The following is a 20,350-nucleotide window of genomic DNA, read 5'->3' as shown; positions in this document are numbered from 1 at the left end:
TTACTTGGTGTTAAAATAATGTTATCACTTTAATGGTTTGCCTTATGTTAGGAACCTTTTTTACATCTTGGGTGTCTATCAGAATGGCAAGGGCAACAACTTAGATTCAAAACCTTTCACTTTTATAAGGCTTTATTATTAAAAATCTCTTCAAATGAGGAGTCATGAAGCTGAAGCAGTGATTTTTTTCATGTCTGAATAGATGACTAAGAACATGCTGCTAATCTGCAGTGAGTCGTATTTTAAGTGACTGCACTGTTGAGGCAGTGAAAGCCACATGAAAAAGGGTTCGAGCTGTGCGTTGCGGGGTATTCACTAGTCGTGACAGAGCTGACAGTTAATCCCCAGCATAACAGTGTGCATCAAGATAATGGAACTTTAAATGAGAGAAAAATGGAGATGAGATAAAAAGTATAGCCATGGACTGGCAGGAAAACAACCCTTATGTTTTATGCTTGTGCTTTTGTAAAAACACGCAGAGATGCATCTGCTGCATCAAAATTAATTAGCTAAAATGGTGGGGGGGAGGGGGGAGGGACTTGGCAACATATGACTGCTCAAGCATATCTAAGAAGAAAGCAATTCCTTGCTCCAAGTGTTGCTTGACTCTCCTCCAATCCCACTGATTTTTAAGTAATAATAAATAGCAGTGATTAGTTGGTTTAGCAGAAATCTGACTAACAATAGTTTCATTATTTCTATTGCCTTTTGCTTTTGTCTGCTACTTTGACAAATCTCTCCGTAAGTAGTAATGCTGTCAGGGTGAAGTGGTGGGCATCAGAAGGTGAGTGGCAACTACAAATCGTTTGCTTACAGAATGACAGTTCACATCTAGCTTTTGTAGACAGATACACCTCTTTGTCATCTGTAATTGCTTTTGCCTGGATAAGAAGTTCCCTGGTTCCAGAGGGCAAAATTTGCAGCACAAGAGCCTTGGGTGTGATTAATTTGCAACACCATGTGTTGGCAGTATATAGGGCGAGAGGCCAAGAGATGGAAATGATGGGAAGCCAAAGTGCTCTCCCAGCTGAGTTAGTCGTGATGGGCTGGGATTAGGGGAATCTTAATTGAGCTAAATAATTAGAGTAACTTCACTTCCTTGAATGTCATTCTAGCACAACTGCTACATCTTATCTTTCAAGAAGGCTTTAAAAACAAATTTGGTTTGCCTATGTTGATGATTCTGCAAAATAAAAATAACAACTATGTAATTTAAGAACATGTACTGTTTAAGTGGTTTTTGAAACTGGCTCTGTTTAACCTTCTGAAATATTTGCATTTCATAAGTTGTAGTAATACAGTTTCATAAGCCAGTGCCCTTTTCAAATGACTGTCAGCAGTGACTCCATAAAATCACTTCTAATAATAGGAGAGAAACATGAGGAAGAAGTTTGCATTGAAAAACCCACTCACTTTTATTGGTTTCTTGCCATCCCTCCATCCTAAATTAAAATCAGTAGTGTGGAATTATTATTCCTGTGAATGTTCAGTCACCTGTTCATATGGTACATAGATAATGTGGACTCTGTTTTAGCATGAGACTGGACCAACTCGTTTCAGTAAAGTAAATAATTCCTAATTTCTTGTGTTCACTCTAAATTGGAAAAAGCTGTTAAAAAATAATAAATACAGATAGCTGATAAAGGGTGACAGGAATACATGCTATTTGTAATTGATTGTAACTGACTTTGAAAAGGAGATGAGTTGTCTGATTAGATTTTCATTTGTGAATGCTGATTTCTTAAAATTAAGGTCAAGATATTTGTCCACAGAGGTTGTTACTGAAACTTCAGTTAGAAGACATCAGTAGTATCTGATGTGTTAGTTTTGACTCATCCTTTGGGGAGTAGACATTGTCCAGGGGATCTGGTGATCAAGATCCATGTATGATGTAATAAAGTAGTTTCAGTTCTACTCTCTAAATTTAGCAGGGAAGGGATTTTAAATGCTTGTCTTTCACGGCTTGGGAATCTTTGTCTACATGAAGTGGCAGTTTAAGTTAGGGGCTTTGCTTACTATAACAGTATAATTATAAATATCATTTTTTTTCTATTGCAATTCACTTGAAGTATTTGTTTCTATACATCTCTCATCTTTAATATCAGTTTTAATCTGTTTAATCTGTTGGCTGACACATAAATAAGACTGCATATGCTTTTCTTCTAAACTCTTTTTTAACCTAGACTTAACATGTTATCTATGTTATTTCTTTAGCTGGCTATAATGCCACTTTTTTTTCCTTTTTTAAAAATATTTATCTGTTGTTTCATATTTAGGAAAAATAAAATGATAATTTTATTTCCAGAAGGTGGTATTTTCATGTTGTGGCATATAGTTTTCTTAAGAAATAAAGTAGGAAGCTTATGTTGATTATTTCTTCCAACTAATAAAAATGTTCAATTTTTTGTACAGGAGATGACCAGATGGAGAGAAAAGGTCAAGTTTTAATCCTTTTAGTGGAACAAGCTCTCAGTTTCCAGGACTACAAAGCAGCTAGTATGCATTGCCAAGAGCTCATGACTGCAGGTGAAGTAAATAAACGGGGGCTATGTGGGGTGATGGTGGTTGGAAATCTGAGTTCTGACTCTCAGCTCACTCTGAAGTATTTTACTTTACATTGATCCATTTCATTCAAAAATCAACTTCATTGTGCAAGTCAGCAGTATGTCAGCTGTAGAAGGCATGTGGTATGTAATATGGTAACTCCCATGTATGTCATAGACCTACAGAATTAGCCACTGGAGCAGCACTGTCTTTCTAAATGTGGTTTACTGAGATCTCTCAAACGGTATCATGTAATGTGATTCAGATAATCCCTTATTTTTTGTGCCAGAAGCTCAAAAATATATCCCATTAGGGATTCAATTTTTAATTGTTTTTTCAATGTTTTTTTTTTTTTCTTGTAAGAAAACAGAGGGAATATAATATAAATATAATTTGTCATGTTGCTTAAATCTCTTACTTTCTGTGTTCTGGTATTATGTTTTTTGTTGATGGTCATGTGAAACACTGTTGAGATTAAACAGATATTGGTATGTATGCATTTGGTATCATTTATACACAGTCATGCCTCTCTGTAAACTTCTGTATGGAAATGTATTTCAATATCAGGTTGTGTTTCAGCTTGCAAAAGTTCATTCATATACTATAAGATCTTACTGTGCAGTTACTATCCCACTTGTTTATCTCTTGAAATAATGACAAGAAATAAAAGTTTGTTAGGCAGCTGGGTAGGAATATTGCTGTTAGTGTTCCATCCAAAATAGGCTTATAGTATTATTGGCTGTAATGGTAAGTGCTGACTTAGGTTTCTTACTAAATTGCATAGAACCCTGATTGCCTGTTACGTGTGGTCACCATGGTAGACCCAGCCAGTATCACTGAAAGTCAGTAGGGCAGGCATCCAAATGGCTCGTTGCTGCCACAGGGATATGCGATTGGCTGGAGGTTGTCTGGAGTCACCAAAACTTGCCTTCCAGTGAGTCCTCGTTAAAGGATTCAAAGTAGGCTAATGTGCAGGTCTTCTACACTTCTATCAAAGCTCTTAAAATATTTGTGCTATTTATGTAAGTCTTGTATGTGAGGTTATGAATGAAATTAAATGACAATTTTATGTCAAGATGCTAAGGAGCGTGGGTTTTGCTTTTCTGGCTCTTTCTGTCTCAGGATTGTGAGGGTATGTGTAGAAACTGATGAATTGAGGTTCTTTTAATGTATATTAAAGCCACTCCTGTAATCTATTTAATATTATGCACTGAAGTACATTCTGATTTTCATATTGCAATATGTAAAAATATAGTGTGTAAGCTTACAGATTTGTATTATAATGATATTTACAATATGGTGGCAGTGAATCTTATATGTATTTCAGTCTAAAGTTGAGTTTCCATTTTATGGAGCTTTTATGGCCCCTTTATCACAGGCTGTGTTGGTAGGAATGCCACATGCCATGCTCTTGTCTCATCCAGTGAGAATTATGTGGATTCCTCCTGTCACTTGTGAAGCTTGCTTAACTAAGTAAGTTTTGTGTTCTCTTGTAGGTTATCCTAAAAGCTGGGAAGTATGCAGTCAGCTTGGGCAGTCAGAAGGCTTCCATGACTTGCGTATGCGTCAGGAACTCATGGCTTTTGCTCTGACACACTGTCCCCCAAATGCCATAGAGGCATTGCTGGGAGTTAGCAGCTCATTGCAAACCCAGGTAGGTATTTCTGAAACTTCTTTCATGCGGTTCAATGCTTACCAATGCATTAAAGGGAAATTCTCATTTTTAAGTTTCTTTCCTTAAATTTGTCTGCCTGCTGCCCCCAGCCTCAGCAAGTATATACTTTTCCTACGCTATTTTTCTACTTTTGCTGTTGTATTTCAGCACGAGGTCTTTTTAAACCATTTTTATATGATGGCTTCTCAACTAGAAGTACAATTATATCCATCTTCAGTACTTTAATATCTTAATTTATTGTCTTGTTAAATGTTCTATTTGCAAATAAATTTAAATCATTTTTTCGGAAGTTTTCCAGGTTCTGTCAACTGTTTATACCATGTAATCTACTTAATTAAATGTCCAATTAAAAGTTCATTAAACATCTATTCTTATTTTTATGGTATGTGATGAAATAATTTTCTCACTAATTTAATCATTTGGTAATTCTAACAAATATAACACCATTTTTATTTGAGCCATCTTTATTAACTTTGCAATGACTGACTCTTAGCAGAATCAGCTCTTAAATGTTCATCAGATCATATGTCCATGAGAATGATTACTGTGACATTTAAATGCAAGTTACGGCAAGGTGACATAGCAAACCTATTTAAAGGTCTTATTTTGAAACTGCAGTGCAGTAATTTAGGTTACCAAAAGGTGAATTTCTGTTCAGTTTAGTTGTGGTTTGGCTTACATGCTATGTCTAAGTCTGAATTTTTCGTAAATCACTGTGAACTCTTAGACAGCTTTCTCTGTACAATATAAAAATCTCAGAGAGCTCATGTTCTGTGTCTCAAGACACAGAGGAGAGGGTAGCAATAGATAAAGTACTTATGCAATCTAATAAAGGCAACTCCAAGTGCATATCCTTTTACTTTACAAAATTTCTGCTGTAGAAGAGCACATGCGAAATATGGGAAACATAAAGGCAGTTTTTGCAGCCTCAGTAACAGGATAATGTCAGAATTAAGTGCTACAAACAGTTTGAAATGAACTCTAGCTGATACGAACTATTTACTTTTATTTACTTGTGTTTTACTATTTATTTTTTTCATCGTGAAAGCACTTCAATTTGAAGCAGGTAGGTATAATTACTACTTTCAACACAAGTGCACTCTTTCCAAACTTGATACCTGTACAATAAAGAAATAAAAGCTTGTTTCTCTCTCAGGTACCTATACATAGAATTTGAAGTTACGAAAACTTCTGGTGCTGTATTAAGCAAAAATGTGTTAAACTTTCTCTCAATTCATTGCCCCTGTATTGCTGTCTTGTTCCTTCTAAAAGCTTATTTTCCTGTTAGTTGTAATGCAGTACAGCTGCTCATCCACTAGTTATTACCCTCTTGCATCCTACTTTTCCAAGGGAAAAAAATTTATCCCCTTCATTCACAAAGTTTGATATTGAATTGGTTGCTGGGGGTTCTTTGTTAGTACAATATGATTTATCACAAACATTCAGTGATAATTTATTTGATACTTGCCTAAAGAAGCCAAACCCAAGTCATGATTTCCATGAAAGAATGCATAATCAGTTTATTCTGCAATTACTTTCTCCAAAAGCTAAGCATAATTTTTTCAGCATTCATCATAAATGGCCTTGTGTTCTGTTCAAATGTATGTGCCTTACTGAGCAACCTGATCCAGTGGGAGGTGTCCCTGCCCATGGCAGGGGGGTTGGAATAAGATGATCTTTCAGGTCCCTTCTAATCCAAACCATTCCATGTATATAGGTAGATAAACGCAAAAAATCTTTATCAGAAGTTTATGGTAAACAGGTGATACTGAAAGACCGTAACTGTCTTTTGTGGAACTTCATTAATCTACGACCTGCTGAAGTTCTGTTCATGTGACACTTGTCTCTGCTTGCCCATCACCTTAGAGGTACAGTTCCAATAATGAGTATTTTTCATGCAAGTTCTTCGCTGACATGGTACAGAAACTTACAGGTAGTTTAAAACAAACAAAACAACTCTTAACAATCAAACAAAATAAATGCAGTTCTTATGTTGCGTGGAAAAAAAATGTTGCACAAAAATCACAGAGAAGGGAAGGTCATTTTGCCTAAGGACTACAAGAGTGAGAGGAAGTTATATGTATGTTTCCTTCTCCCTCCCTCACTTCTTGTTTTTCTGTCGTGGAACCTTTGCATCAGAATTTCTTGGCTTTCCTATGACATTGGAATTATGATTCATAATGATTATTTGTCTGGTAAGGGATTATATTTATTCTGTCTCCGTAGATTCTTTATCAAGCTGTGAATTACCAGTTGCTTCCTTCAGAAGGAGATGAGAATGTAAATACCTCCATACCGTCTTCGCTGATCAGTAGGGATACAGAGGTAAGCTTTAAAGAGTTTTTAAAGTAATGATCGCGTTCTGTATTATGTTGAAGAACTGAATCTGAGTGTGTCATCTACCCTTTTACTACAAAAAATATGCAGCATTAAAGGCTACTAATTAAAGGCTAGTAATTTTCAGTCTTAGATTATTTTAGGTTTACCTTTGCTTACATATTTTTGCATAGTCTGTTCAGATTTTTGTTGCTTCTTCTCAGGCAATTGTAGCAGCACCATGGGGGGGGGGGGAGGCAAAACATTTGAAAATAAATGAAAATAAACCCGGGCTATGCATTTAATTCAAAAACATATCGAGTTAAACTTTTTTTCTTTTTTACTGTGCATCATGAGGTATGTGATGTCTTCACCATTTTTTGACTTTCAGATATGTGAAATAATTTTATAATGTGCAAGATTAGAAGGTACATCAACTCTTTAAGCTTTGTGGAGAATAGAGGCAAAGGGGGAACTTTTCATGTTTATAATTTTAACAAATCTAATTTTGTACATGTATGATTGGGACTACATTTTTCTCTTCAAAGATGATGCTATTTACTGTTTCTGAAAGAAATGACCATCTCTTTCAGCCTCTACAGAGAGTGGAAATTATAAGTTTAGTTTAAAAAAATATTTTGAAAAAGTAGATTTTTAATGTAGTTTACACTCTTTATTTTTCCCTTTCATCTTTTCTGTTCAAGTTTTCCTGTAGATTATAAACAAATCTCAGGGTGGGAGGGGAGAAATGTTAACCTTAAAGTAGGAAGAAGAGTAAGAAGAAAGAGGTGGTTTGAGTTGTGTAGCTTGGCTTTTTGAGCAGAATATTTAAATTGCAGCCGATTTCTTATCATTATTCCGTTAAAGGAGTTTTTACCAACGACAGCTCTAGATGGAACATGTTAGTCTTTGCATTTGGCATATTTAACACCATGTAGCTAAATAATAAATAAGTCCCTGCCATGTTATTGGAATGGGGGCAGAAGTTCTGAGTATGTATATATTTTATGTATGCATATTTTTGTGCATACATACATGCATATTTCATATAAATAAATTATGTGTAAACACATACATATACATATTTCCATATATATATAAAAGTAACAATGGGAAGGAAAGTGAAACATCACTGAAGACATTCAGTGAGGTAAACCTTTACCTTATGTATCTAGAATCATTGCCATGAAGAAGAGGTCTGTTTATTAGCATGAACACATTTTATTTTCTGGGAATTGGTAAATAAATTTATCTGAGAGCAAGATTGTCAAATAAATGTTAATAAAATTGTGGAGCCTTTTGATTAGGGCATGTATGCATATTTTAACAAATTGTAGCATATGACAAATTTGTCACACATCATCCGTAATATGCTCTAGTACTATCAAATGTTTGTTGTGACAGAACAATTGTATGCGCATATAAATGAATTCAGAAATATACATAAGGGTTTATCAGTCTTCAGTAAACTCACTAATTAGCTTCATTATCAGTTCAATTTAGATATCTGAAGCAATTTTAACTATAGTGAATGATTTGCATTTAGAAAATTATTCACTCTTATTTCATCCAATATCTATTCTTTTTTTTTTTCCCCTTCGTTGTAGTTAGTTGTCTACAGTTGGAAGTCTGCACACAGTAGACTGGGCAAATGTGTATGGTGCAGCATTACGAGTTTTTGTTGTTTTTGTAATACAGCTTTGTTTTCCAGTCAAATGTTACAGTATGAAATGAGGTCTGTGTATTTGTTAATTTTAACTTATTATCTGCTCCCAGTTGATTTTTATGGGAATTATAGCTTCTTTCATTTCTTACGGTATTTTGCAATGACACAATAGGAAAAATATCCAAAAATATTTAGGCACTGAATAAACTTACCTTTTTTATAGACATATGAAATGTTAGAAGTTCAGTATGTTCAAAAATTCTGTCTCTGATGTAACTGAATCCCGTAACTGCAATCGCTGTAGTTGCACGTCACATAATTCTTCCTGCTTCTTGCCTTCATTGTCTCGCACAGAATTTCAAACTATAACATCTTTTTGCCTTTTTACTCCTTTCTTTACTTCTGTTTTGACTTAAAACATCCCTTTCTTAAGGACTTCACAAATGTTCTTCTTCCTCACTTAGCGATAACTTTTCAAATTAATGCTCAAAACATGATTTTCCATTGAACTAAGGTTAATTAGGGTATATGTTTTTGGGCATTTCTTTCTCTGTTACTTTGAAAATACCTATCTGTTAATCAATCAACCTTTCTATCTAAAAGATCTCTTTAGAGATCTTTTTCTACCTCTTTTTGTATTGATCGTTAGTTTCCACTGCCATTTTCCTGTGCGTTTTCCATCAGCTGCGGGTTATACTTTTCAATTATTCTTTTTTTTTTTTTTTTGGATGTAGAGGAAGAACTCTCTATTCATGTCTAAACTCATTTATCTTTGTTGTTTTATGGCTCTTTCTTTTTTTCCAAACTTTTTTTTTTTTTTTCCCCCCATGAAATTTGCAGGAATCTTGCTAGCAGCTGGCTACGTTTCTTCACAAGTTATGTGCAAATGTGTCACCTAACATAGCTGTCATATTGATTTAAGTAAGTCTTTGTAGGAAATTCCTGACTGCTACAATAGAGATGCACATAATTATTCTGTAGGAACTCATGCATTTACTCTAGTATGTAGTACTTCATGACCAAAACACCTGACTTGTCACTTGTGATGGAACTCAGTGGAACCATTGGAGAAGTTTTCCTTTTGAAGCTACAGTGACTCCAACGTAGCAGAATATTTTGCTTATTAAGTTTCCTTCATGCTTACTGTTCGTTCTCTTTGTAGTATGCTGCAAGTGCCTCAGCAATTCATCTAGTGCTGCACAAACTATCTCAGTGAGAAAAATTAAGGCCTTGATTCATTAATGTTAGCAATGATATTTTGAAATGCTTTTATTAGACTAAAATATAATTCTTAGTTGTGAGATGCTGTGTTGTATATAAGCAGTAAAAACAATAACCACTGTAAATCTTGCCTTGTAAATGAGCTCTGACGTTGTGCTTGATCTGCTTAATACTTAAAACATGCATTCTGTCCATTGTAAATAAAATCATTATCTTTTACATATGTGAATGTGAAAACTTAATTACTGTATACTGTCACAGTAGCACAAGATAAATTAATAGTTTCAAGTTTCCTTGGAAAGGAACTTTTGATAGGAGAGCATAAATGATTTGAAGATACTCTTCTTTAGAAATTATAGGAATTTTTTTCTTAAATGTTGCTTAAAAGAAAAAAAATAAGTTCCTACTGAGAATTAGCATCTTCTTTTCTTTTTTGGAACCATGCACTGAATCTGGAATCTTTTTAAATACTCGTGTATGTTAAATTGCTGTGTCATGCATCCTTAACGTTGCTGATTAGCAATGATTAGGGAATGTTTTACTTCTGCAGTGTACTCAGGAAAATGTTCCACTTGGAATCTGTGGAACTTAAGGGCAAAAATAGTTGCAGTTTCAAATAGTTATGATACATAAATCTTTATATACACACACAATGATATGCATGAGATTAACAGGAGCTGTGTTTTGTGGCATAGTAAATATACTGGTTTTAATTCTGTAACGACTAAATTAGAATGCTCATAGAAAGAGGTAGCTGTAATTCTTTATGGTATTTTATGCATTAGGTTCATTTAGCGTCACTGAACTCTTGTACTGAGGAAGTGAAGATCTCAAGGTGGAACTCCATACTTCTACTGTGTAAACTGCTGCTGGCAATTTAACCAATGAGGCACAGAGAATAATGCAACTAACCAGCCGTTAGGTGCTTGATTCACTTAATTACAGATACCAACAATTTGAGATGTCCTAAGGCATCTTTCCTGTCCTTTAGCTACTGACCCAAAAAGTCTAGGTCCTCTTGTCAGATCTATGAGTGTTAGGCAGGTATCTTAATTACTGCCATGTATCAGACAGTCATCAAAGCCGGTGTTTAAGTAGCTGAATGTAATCCATTGTCTCTGCTTAAGGCTGCATTACTTTCTAGTTTGCAATGACAGTAATAGACTTAGTGAGACCTTAGACATCCAGTGACACCTGAAGGTTATAATCTGGAGCTGGATCCTTTCTGTAGTTTCTCATTTATGTTTTAATTTATCTGAACTGGACAGGAGTTTTGATGTAGACAGGTTCATGATAGAGGTGTTGTACAAAAATGGTAAAAAAAAATAAAAAAAAATAATAAAAAAAAAATTTCAAGACACAGAACAGGAATGTACAGTATACATGGATGCATATGTAAAAATACTTAAATTCCTGCTTTCTGATGGGAATACCAAAAAGCGAAAAATGAAAAGGAAAGCTAAGACTTGATGTTTTGTCCAGTAAGTAGAGTCTGTTCCACCTTACTTTGTGTAATTACATAACCTTTAGGTAACCTTTCATATAGTCAGCCTATGCAGGTTTTCTTTAACAGATTTTAGTGTTAGCATTTGTTTCCTTTTAATGAGGTGGGGATTGGGCTCTTCTTACAAGCACCAAGTGGTAAGACGATGGGAAATGGCCTCAAGTTGCACCAGGGCTGATTTGGGTTGGATATTAGGAGACATTTCCTTACTGAAAGGGTTGTGCAGCATTGGAGCAGGCTGCCCAGGGGTGTGATTGAGTCCCCATCCCTGGAGGTCTTCAAGAAACATGTAGATGTAGAACTTAATAGCATGGTTTAGTGGTGGACTTTAACATGATGTTAAAGTTTGGACTTTTAGAGGTCTTTTCCAGCCTGAACAAATCTATGATTCTGTGTTTCTTCACAAGACTATTAATGCATACGGTGCGTTAGTAATATGGTTTCTGCATGTTTTGACCCTTTCACCTTGTTTAACTGTCATTAAAAAACAAACAAACAAAAACTATGTTGCAGGTGTTTTAATTTATCACTGTTCTGTGGCTTATTTAAAAAAAAAAAAAAAAAAGCAAACAGTTGGCATTGCTTTTTTTGTCCCTGGGTTAGACTGTTTGGGGGAATATTTTAGTATTGTAGCTGTTATTTTAGCTTATCTTGATGACTTACAATTTGTTGTCTGAGTCTGTTTTACATAAAGTTAGATTCATAGATTTTTTTTTTTTTTTAGCTGCTATAAGAAAATTTCCCTCAAAATCCCCAAGCTATAATAAATTACTGAAGTCATAATTAAAGGGCATAATTAAAGTTATCCTATTAAACAAGATCTTCAATAATCGTTAAGAAATCACTTAGTTTGTCAGAGGTTTATTCAGGATAGCACAGAGTTGTGGTAAGTGTTGCTGTTCTAGGTTTCTGTTCTAGTTTTCAGATGACACAATTCTTATTTGTGCAGAAAATACGGTAATGGTTAAAATTCCATTTAGTAAAATCAATAAATCCTTATCAGAGTTTTTCTGATAATGGTAGAACTATACCAGCATACACTCTACTGAAGGAGCTTTATTTTTGAAAATGTTTTTCTCAAATGCAGTTGGAAACTTGGAGGGGAAAATAATTATATATATATATATATATATATATATATAATATATATATATATATAAAAAATTAAAAAAAACATATATATATATATATTTTTTCCCGAGTTAATCCACAGAATCAAAGTGACATAAAGCAACCAGGCAGAGAAATTAGTGTTTTGTATGTAACATTTAAAATACATAACAAAAACCTGTAGTGCAAGTAACATTAAACAGTGTTTATTAAAAACAAACAAACCTAACAAACAAAAAACCACAGTGTTGATTATAACAAGAATTTTTTAATTGTTTCCCCTTCCCCACCCCTCATAAAAAGCCACCAGACCTAGGCTGTTATATTGCTATTTACTTTTCAGAGGAGTAAAAACTCTGGTGTGTTGCGCTTAGCATGCTCTTTGTTCATTTGGTGACGAGTTCAAATTTCCAGTCTAGTTGGCTAGTTCATTAGTGGTATTGCTGTGAAATTCAGAAAATAATTTTAGATAAAATTGAAAAAGAAGTGAATAAAATGCTGAAGTCTTAGAGGCAAGAAAGACATAAAATGGGCCTGTTACTTTAATGATCATGTTAAGGCAGTGTATAATAGAATTACGGGTACTAAAAATAAGGTTGTCTGCAGTGAAATTTTACCTTGAAGCTAACAGATGTTTTGTCAATTAAGTTCCTGTGGGGCATTGCTCACTTGAGCATAACTCGGTATCCTTTTGCTTTGATGTCTGAAATTTTGTCACAAGTTAGTAAGCTGTGAATTAATACCTCCCGCTCACTTATTAGTTATGCAGGTAGAATTCTTCTATTTCTGTAAACTTTGGTGTATGGGGAAATGAATAATTGAACTGTTATGAAGAAGCATTGGAGATAAAGTGGTTGAAATATACTGTATGGAGGGGAATATTTATTTTTTATGTAGCTGAAGGCAGTATTTACATTAGCATGCTAATGATATGGTTCTATTCTAATGTGCAAGTTTTGTAAAGCATGCAATGGACATGAACCTTTCATGGCTGGAATAGTAAGTACAGATCAACCAAAATGGATATTTTGAGTATTAATTAAATGCTTTACAAGAGGAAGAGCTGATGCAGAAACCTCCATTTGCAGACTGTCCTCTACTTTAACTGATTTTAATGCGAGTCTGCTGAGGCTGAGTGAACACATTTTGCGGGACAACATACATATGTTGCAGAAGCAGCTCAGGCTTGAGAATAGGCTAGGTCAGGATCTTGGATTCTTTTTCACAGTCTGTTAGGCTTGCTAGATTTGTACCTTGGAAGTGCTCAGGGCAGAATTTCAAATCTTAATACATACTCACTTGGTCTGGAGATGAGTGTTAACATCTCTTCATCTTTTCCCCACCGAAATGTGAGGATTTTTTGTTGTTGTGATGTGAAGGGACAAAGGGTGGGGTATGCCTACATTGTCCACCTTTGTCTTGTGATGATGCTATTTTGCCTTCAGTGTGGGGAGCTCTGTTTGCTGCTGTAAGTGAAGTTAGTCAAGGTTGTGTGATGAAAACATATTACACTGAGAACTCATCTCAATAAATGCTACCTCTATTAACATGAGATTGTATCTTCTATCAGCTGTCTTGAATTAGTGATGATTCATTTTAGCATGCTCAGTCTCCTCATGTATTATAGATAGATTTGTTATTTTAATAGCAATACTCAACAATTATGTAGAACATTGTCATTAGAAACTTTGGAATTATACACAGCTGATATCTATGGACACGTGATATTATACAAGGGGCACAATCTACTGATAATGCTACTCACTGCAGATTGAGACTTAAATCACTTTTAACTTTACTTTTTTTTACAATATCTGTTGCCTAAATTAATTAACATTAAAATAAATTATTAACATAGTGTGTGTAAACTAATGTGTTTTGGCTTTTAGGTCTTTAATCTAGTTAAAGCATGAGTCTAACGCTTGCCATTGTGTGTTGGATATGCTCACAGGATGAAACCACGGTCTCCTCTAGCCAGTCCGCAGATTTGTTGTACTGGACGACAACAAAAACCATGAAGGTGTTGTCTAACACAACTATGACTACAAAAGCCATGCTGCATGCTGTCAGTGATGGACAGTGGTGGAAAAGATCACTAACTTATCTTCGACCGTTACATGTAAGGGATTGCTGATATGTCTTGAGATACTTACACATTCACTGCTATGTTAGAATAAAAGCAGGGCTCCTTTGTAGACACACCTGACAACTGAAGACCTCAAATTGTTAAGTTAACTAGAGACAACAAGGGACTATTTGCAAGCAAATCCCAATGAAAGAATCCATCTAAAGGAGTTACCTATTTTTTTCTAATATGTTTTATTATTATTATCATAATTATTTTTAGCATAGTGTGAGAAAGCATAGTTTAAACTTCACAGAACTTCAGAACTTTAGGGAATAAAGCACAGTGAAGTCAACACTTTACATAATGTCTATTTATATTCCAAGCTCTAATACTGCTTTTGATTGTGATTCTCTCTGAATACTGAACTTGATTCAACATTGCTTTATTTAGGATGACTCTTGTCTTGATCCCAGTTGAATTCAGGGATCTTTCCATTTACACGTGCTTCCCTTCTGAATTGCAGTTAAAGACTTCGTAGTGAGCTTTTTTTTTTTTTTGTTACATCACACCTATACTTGTTTTTCCCAGGGCCAAGAATTTGGAGATGTGTTAAAAAGTGGGCCTGGAGAAAATGCCACTGTGGAAAAGCAAGGCTGTCATCCATTTTATGAATCTCTAATTGCTGATCCATATGTTGCAGAAGTAAGTTTCAGTTACAGAATTCTGAATTGTTATTTTTTTTTCTGTTGAGATCTTCTAGTTAAGTAATGATATGGATTTTATATTGTTTGTTTGTCTTGGAAGGATTTGAAATTTTGTGCAATAGTAAGAAAAAAGTCTTAAACAGAAATGAAAGCAAATGCAGGAACAGAAGTTGATAACTATATCTGATGTAAGTGAACTAAACATAACTGTATACTAGTGCTCATGCATCAGTTATCTTATTTTACTTCTAGTCTGAAAGCAGCTATGGCACATACCAGAACAATTCTTTGGAAAGCTTTGCAGAAGTATTGTTGAGAACAGAGAAACTGACAGAGACGAAGAGTGAAGGAAAAAATCTACTTCCAACTACAGAAGGTATGGGTATATGTGTATTCACTTCTGTATTTAGTTTATATAGTAACTTTAGGAGAAGCTATAGTTAGGTTTAAGCATTATGTACTATTCTCCACTTTTAAAGTGTTCTTATGTTGGTAAGTAGTCTTGATAGAATTAGCTGCAGTTTTCAAGAATAGTGGTATTTCTAAAAGGAGTTGCTCAGTAGAGAGTAGAAATCTAAACTCTGAAAGTTGGCTTTAAATAAGCAGAATTGTTATTTGAGGGCCAACAGGGATATGTACATTGTAAAGGAAAAAAAAATATTGAAGGTTTCCTGTATACTATAAAATAACATAATTAAAAGGAAATTTGCAACCCAGTGTTAATATCCATGTGTTATTCATTTGTTTAGGTCCTGTGCCATTGTTTATGCAGGACTTAGTATTACAGGATCATTAGAGCATTTTGATATGTAACTGCTCACCTTCAGTTTCTGGAATCAGTAGAACTTTGTTTTCTTTTGAAATTCCTAGATTTTATAGATTATACTTGGTAATTTGTTAACTGAAACACTTTCACTTTTTAGAAGCAAAACAAAACAACTACAGTTGTTTTTTCTTTTTGCTGTCTCCTGCTGGTGTAAGAAATGAAGTATTTAAATATTTACATGCTGTTACTGTCTTCTGAAGAGGTCTGTGTAATATTTTACTCTATGGGAAGTTCTGCCATGAAAAATGAGTGTATTTAATCACTTGCAAATTTTCAAGTGAGGCTTGCTTTATAATCCATACCATTTTATTTCAACTGTTTAGTGAAAAACAGCATATCTGTTTTACAGGTATACAATTCTCTATTTTTAGATATGTGATGTTTCTACAGATAACTGGTACTGTTTTAATAAACTAACTGCGAATTAGAGGAGGTCGGCATCAGCAAGTTTGAATGAGGATACATTTACTTATATTTTTTACCTTTCAAACTTTTTCAATGCAAAAATAATTTTAAGTCTGTACAGGTGATCTCTTATCTTAAATTCTGAAAGCTTGTGATGCCTGTGTCTTAAAGGGGAGAGGGAGGCAAAGAGTAAAACACATTCATTGCTTTTTTATGGCAAATGATGTTAATTGGCAAATCCTTATTAATGCTTCCTGCTCCAAGCTGAGTAATTGGAACTGCTCGATTATAGTTCAGTGGGTGCCTTTGAGATCAAAATTTCAGGTTTTGGGACTTGAAGAAGAAAAGAAATTTTAGATTCCAGGTTTAGTTTTTGAACTTCTACCTTCCTACTGGAAACTGGACTACTAAACATCAGTTGTATCTCCGAAGATCTATGTGGGAATTTGTGTCAAGGGGAGTGAAGGAAAAAGCTGTTTTAGAAAAGGCATAGAAAAGATGAAATGAACTTGTTCTCTGATTCTCTGAAATACATTCTATTTAGAGGAACGGTTTTCTGTCAGCTAATATCAATAAGAGAACTTCTAAAGAAAAGCTGTATTGTGTATTTTGCCAAATATGCATGATTTCAGTTCTCACTAGACGAACAAATTATGTAACTTACAGAAAACTGAAGTAGACTTCTGTTCTTCCCAGATGGTGATAGCAACTAGGAATGGCTCAGTAGTAAGAAAATGTGTTCTGGTGCTGCTCTTTGTGGTGGTTTCTATAGTTTTAAAATGTAGTAGTTAAGCCTTCAGCAATATAAGCTGTGCTACAACTCACTATAATGAAGGAGGCAGTGGTCACTTGGAGAACTTGAATGATTGCTGTAATACACTAAATACATGTATTAGTTCAAAACTGTCTTGAATAGGTGAGCAGATTTTATGAATTATTACTAGTACTCATTTTGTGATGATAACAGAAGCAGTTGATCTCTTTTTATAATCTTGTGAGGCATGCTGTGTGCTTTGAGAGATGTTACTACTACCCCATGAGGTTCTGACCTCCCCCTTAAAGTGTGTAGTTGTACACGATCATCCATTTTTTTTCTGATATCAGGATTTCATTTTTTGTTCTAATCACCTTACAGTATATCACTTAGCACATTGTCTTAGGAGAACTTGAAGTACGCATCAAACTCTGTTTCTAATATTATAGCAGTGCATTGCTCCAGTTGTGTGAGAAAGGCTGAACACCTTCCCCAGAGGAAATGTGTGAGATAAAACTCAAGATTAAGTTTGCTGCTGCTTTGTGGACATAGGATTTGGTATGGTCACAAGCCTTGGACTTTGACCTTCAATTGACCTTCTATTATCACATGCTAAATGAACAATGATAGCTTTCATCTTTCAACAAAACTTCTAGGTATTGGTGAATTAGCTTTTACAAAGAAATAACTTTCTTCCCCCATTTTCTATCCAAACAGGCTTTTTCTGTTCGACTAGTGATGCTTGTAAGAATGTTTAAAATAGCTTAGCTTGTGCTCACAATACAAAATACCAGTTTTGCAAACTAACTCATAAAGATTTTAATATTAGATATTTCCAAAGTTCTATTATTTTTGGTTGGACAGCATCCAGGTTGTTTTGAATGCAACAGAAACAAGCTGTCAGCAGCAAGAAACTGTTGGTAGGACCTCTTTGAAGCATAGTTCCTGATGGACAGATTTGTATTTGCAGTAACTTTAATGTTGCCATCCAGACGACCTCTGCGATGCCTTGTCACGTAGAAAATTTGCTTGTTGTGTGTGGCTGAGGGCCAGCATGTAAATCCACTAAATCAGTCTGGTGGCAAATTAATGATAATCTGAAAATTGTAAGTGATCATTCAAGCCTTTTATAACTTATTCTTTGGAACAAAGAATTCACTGGGGGGTCTGTGTCTGTAAAATAAAAATATTTCTTCCCAGCATGCCCTTAAGAGTAGTTTATGCAATGTGGAAATAAAGGCATTTGAGACTTTTTTAAACGGTGCAAAGAGCAAAGCTGTGGAAAGAGGGGTTCTGCTGCTTGGAATAGAAAAAAGTCCATGAAAAATGAAAACAATATTTATTTTTTTTCCTTGTATATTTAAAATTCCTTAAGCACTTTCTGATCCAGGTCTCCTAAAATTTTTGAAGTTGCTCCTGGAATTAATAATTTGCATTCTGTACCCCTAAAACTAACTATTGAGTGTATCATCAGAATAATTATTTTTGCAATTGTTTGTTGAAGCTGCCATGATAAACATGGTGACACTTTAAAAAATATATAAATGAGAGATCCTGTTATTAATCAACAAATCTTGGGCACTAGCGTTGTGTCTGTGCCACTGTTAATTCGCCAATTTGTGTAAAGTAAAATATAATGGTTTCTATTTTTAAACTAAAAAGCCCTTATCTCAAACTTAGGAAAAGCAAATATTTTTTTCATTTGTACTGGAAGTCTATGTTTTTTAGAATCATTATTCTTTATATTCATTTCTACTGCATTCTTGTGCTGAAATTTCTGTTTGCAGTATGTGGCAGGAGCTGGGGAGTTATTGTTTGGAGGTGGTTTTGCATGTGTGTGCTTTTTTTTTTCCCCTAACTTTTTGTTGAGTTTCAATTGAAATGTAAATATCCTAGAAGAATGCTAGCTAATCTGATTTGAATCACTGTATAAAAGGTTGTCGTTATTTTTCTTCTCTTTTCCTAAAACCAGAAGTGAAAAGCAGATATAAGAACTACAGTGTCTGCTTCAGTAAAAAGACATGAATTTTCCCATTCTTCCAGGTTTCTTAACTTTGTTCATAATAACTGTTCATTTTCCTCAGCTACTTTCTTTCTAAGCTTAGCATTAGAATTTATTAAAACAAACACGAACATTCAATTAAGGAAACTTCTCATTATCTGTGTGTTATTTACTAAATTAGCTCATTCTAGTTGGTGATACCTTTCCATCGACATAGTTATTCAAACTTTAGCTTAACTAACTGTACCAAGTTACTATTTGTAACTTGTCAGTTGGATAATATATTTTAGGTGTACCTATCAGTGGTTTATTTAGATTATTTCTTAGTGACATTTTACAGTATGCATGATCCAGATCAGCTTGTTTCTCTCTAAAGTTTCTGGGAATTCTCTTGCTTATTATTTTTGCTTAGTTTCTTACTTAAAAATGTATGCTACTTGTTGCTCTTTATTTTTAAGATGAAGGCTTTTAATATAGATTCTTGCATTCAGTGATAAGTGAATTAGAGCTCAGGCTTGAAGAGAAGACATTTTGTGACGCTCCTCTGGTTGGTATTTTGTAATGTTCACAGCATTATACCACTGCCTTGACTTTACAAGCAACGTGTCTACTTGTTTTGAATCATTTCAGATGGTATTTCAGTGGCTTTGTTTAGCATCTGTTACTGCACAGTCTCATTCTTGTTTGGTTAATGCATGGAACACTTTGCCTGGAAGTCAAGGTAAAGCTGCACTGCAGTTTAATTACATATTATCAGTTTCTGGATTGCACTGATTAGTGTTTAATTAAGTATGTATAGGGTGCTTCAAGCTAGAGTCTAATAAAATAAAGTTAAACTGAAAACATTTCATTTGCTAACTGTCAAGGCTGGATGGGTCAGTAATCAAAGCTTTATTTCTGTTCCCTGTATGTTGCAGTTCTGCTACAACTGGCAAGTGATGCTTTACCAAATGATATGGCTTTGTCTCTTGCCTATCTACTTGCACTGCCACAGGTATGTTGATAGTGATTTCATATATATATATATATATGTATATATATATATATATATATATATATATATATGCTTCTGCCAGAAAAGATTATTCTGGATTTCAGAATTCTCTAAGAACATGTAATTTCAGTAGGGCTTGAAAATTTGCCATTGAGATCAATTAAATATAAATAGAAAGGTTTGGGCTGATGCATTTAAAGGTAGCTCTAAACAAATGCTGTTGGACTGCTTTATGAGCATGGCACTGGTGAAACGACACATTTCATAGAAGTTAGACTGCCTGACTGACAATTATCTGCATTTCAGAAATGCAGGTAATGCCTTTATTGTGTAGAAGGGAAAGACATAGTTTGGAAATCATTTTGGTTAAGTGTTTATGCAAGGGGAGAAAAACATAATACAGAATTATCTTTGTGTGGGGGGGGGAGAGGAGGTTAGTGACTTATTTCTGTGCCAGAAAAAAACATAGAGTTATTTCTAAATCACAGCAAGGAGCTTTTAGAAAGTTTGCGCAGTTAACATTGTATGCTTGCTAATTCTTTCATCTAAATTAATGCTCTC

General features: G+C 34.5%; 1 protein-coding gene across 2 annotated transcripts in view; it reads left to right on the top strand.

The window, feature by feature from the left end:
* NBAS (NBAS subunit of NRZ tethering complex) overlaps positions 1–20,350 on the top strand; it is a 178,875-nt gene that overhangs the window by 67,680 nt on the left and 90,845 nt on the right. Inside the window, exons 33-39 of one of the 2 annotated variants that reach the window (XM_035320544.1) lie at positions 2,413–2,526; positions 4,041–4,198; positions 6,446–6,544; positions 13,988–14,155; positions 14,693–14,806; positions 15,061–15,184; positions 19,713–19,789. In XM_035320544.1, coding sequence (XP_035176435.1) covers positions 2,413–2,526; positions 4,041–4,198; positions 6,446–6,544; positions 13,988–14,155; positions 14,693–14,806; positions 15,061–15,184; positions 19,713–19,789 — 854 coding nt within the window. The remainder of the gene's footprint in view (positions 1–2,412; positions 2,527–4,040; positions 4,199–6,445; positions 6,545–13,987; positions 14,156–14,692; positions 14,807–15,060; positions 15,185–19,712; positions 19,790–20,350) is intronic. The other variant, XM_035320545.1, reaches the window with a different exon arrangement.

This window comes from Oxyura jamaicensis, chromosome 3, assembly GCF_011077185.1.
Source record: "Oxyura jamaicensis isolate SHBP4307 breed ruddy duck chromosome 3, BPBGC_Ojam_1.0, whole genome shotgun sequence".
Lineage (NCBI taxonomy): Eukaryota > Metazoa > Chordata > Aves > Anseriformes > Anatidae > Oxyura > Oxyura jamaicensis.
The sequence above is the reverse complement of the archived record's forward strand: the minus strand, read 5'-3'. Positions and strand labels throughout refer to the sequence as shown.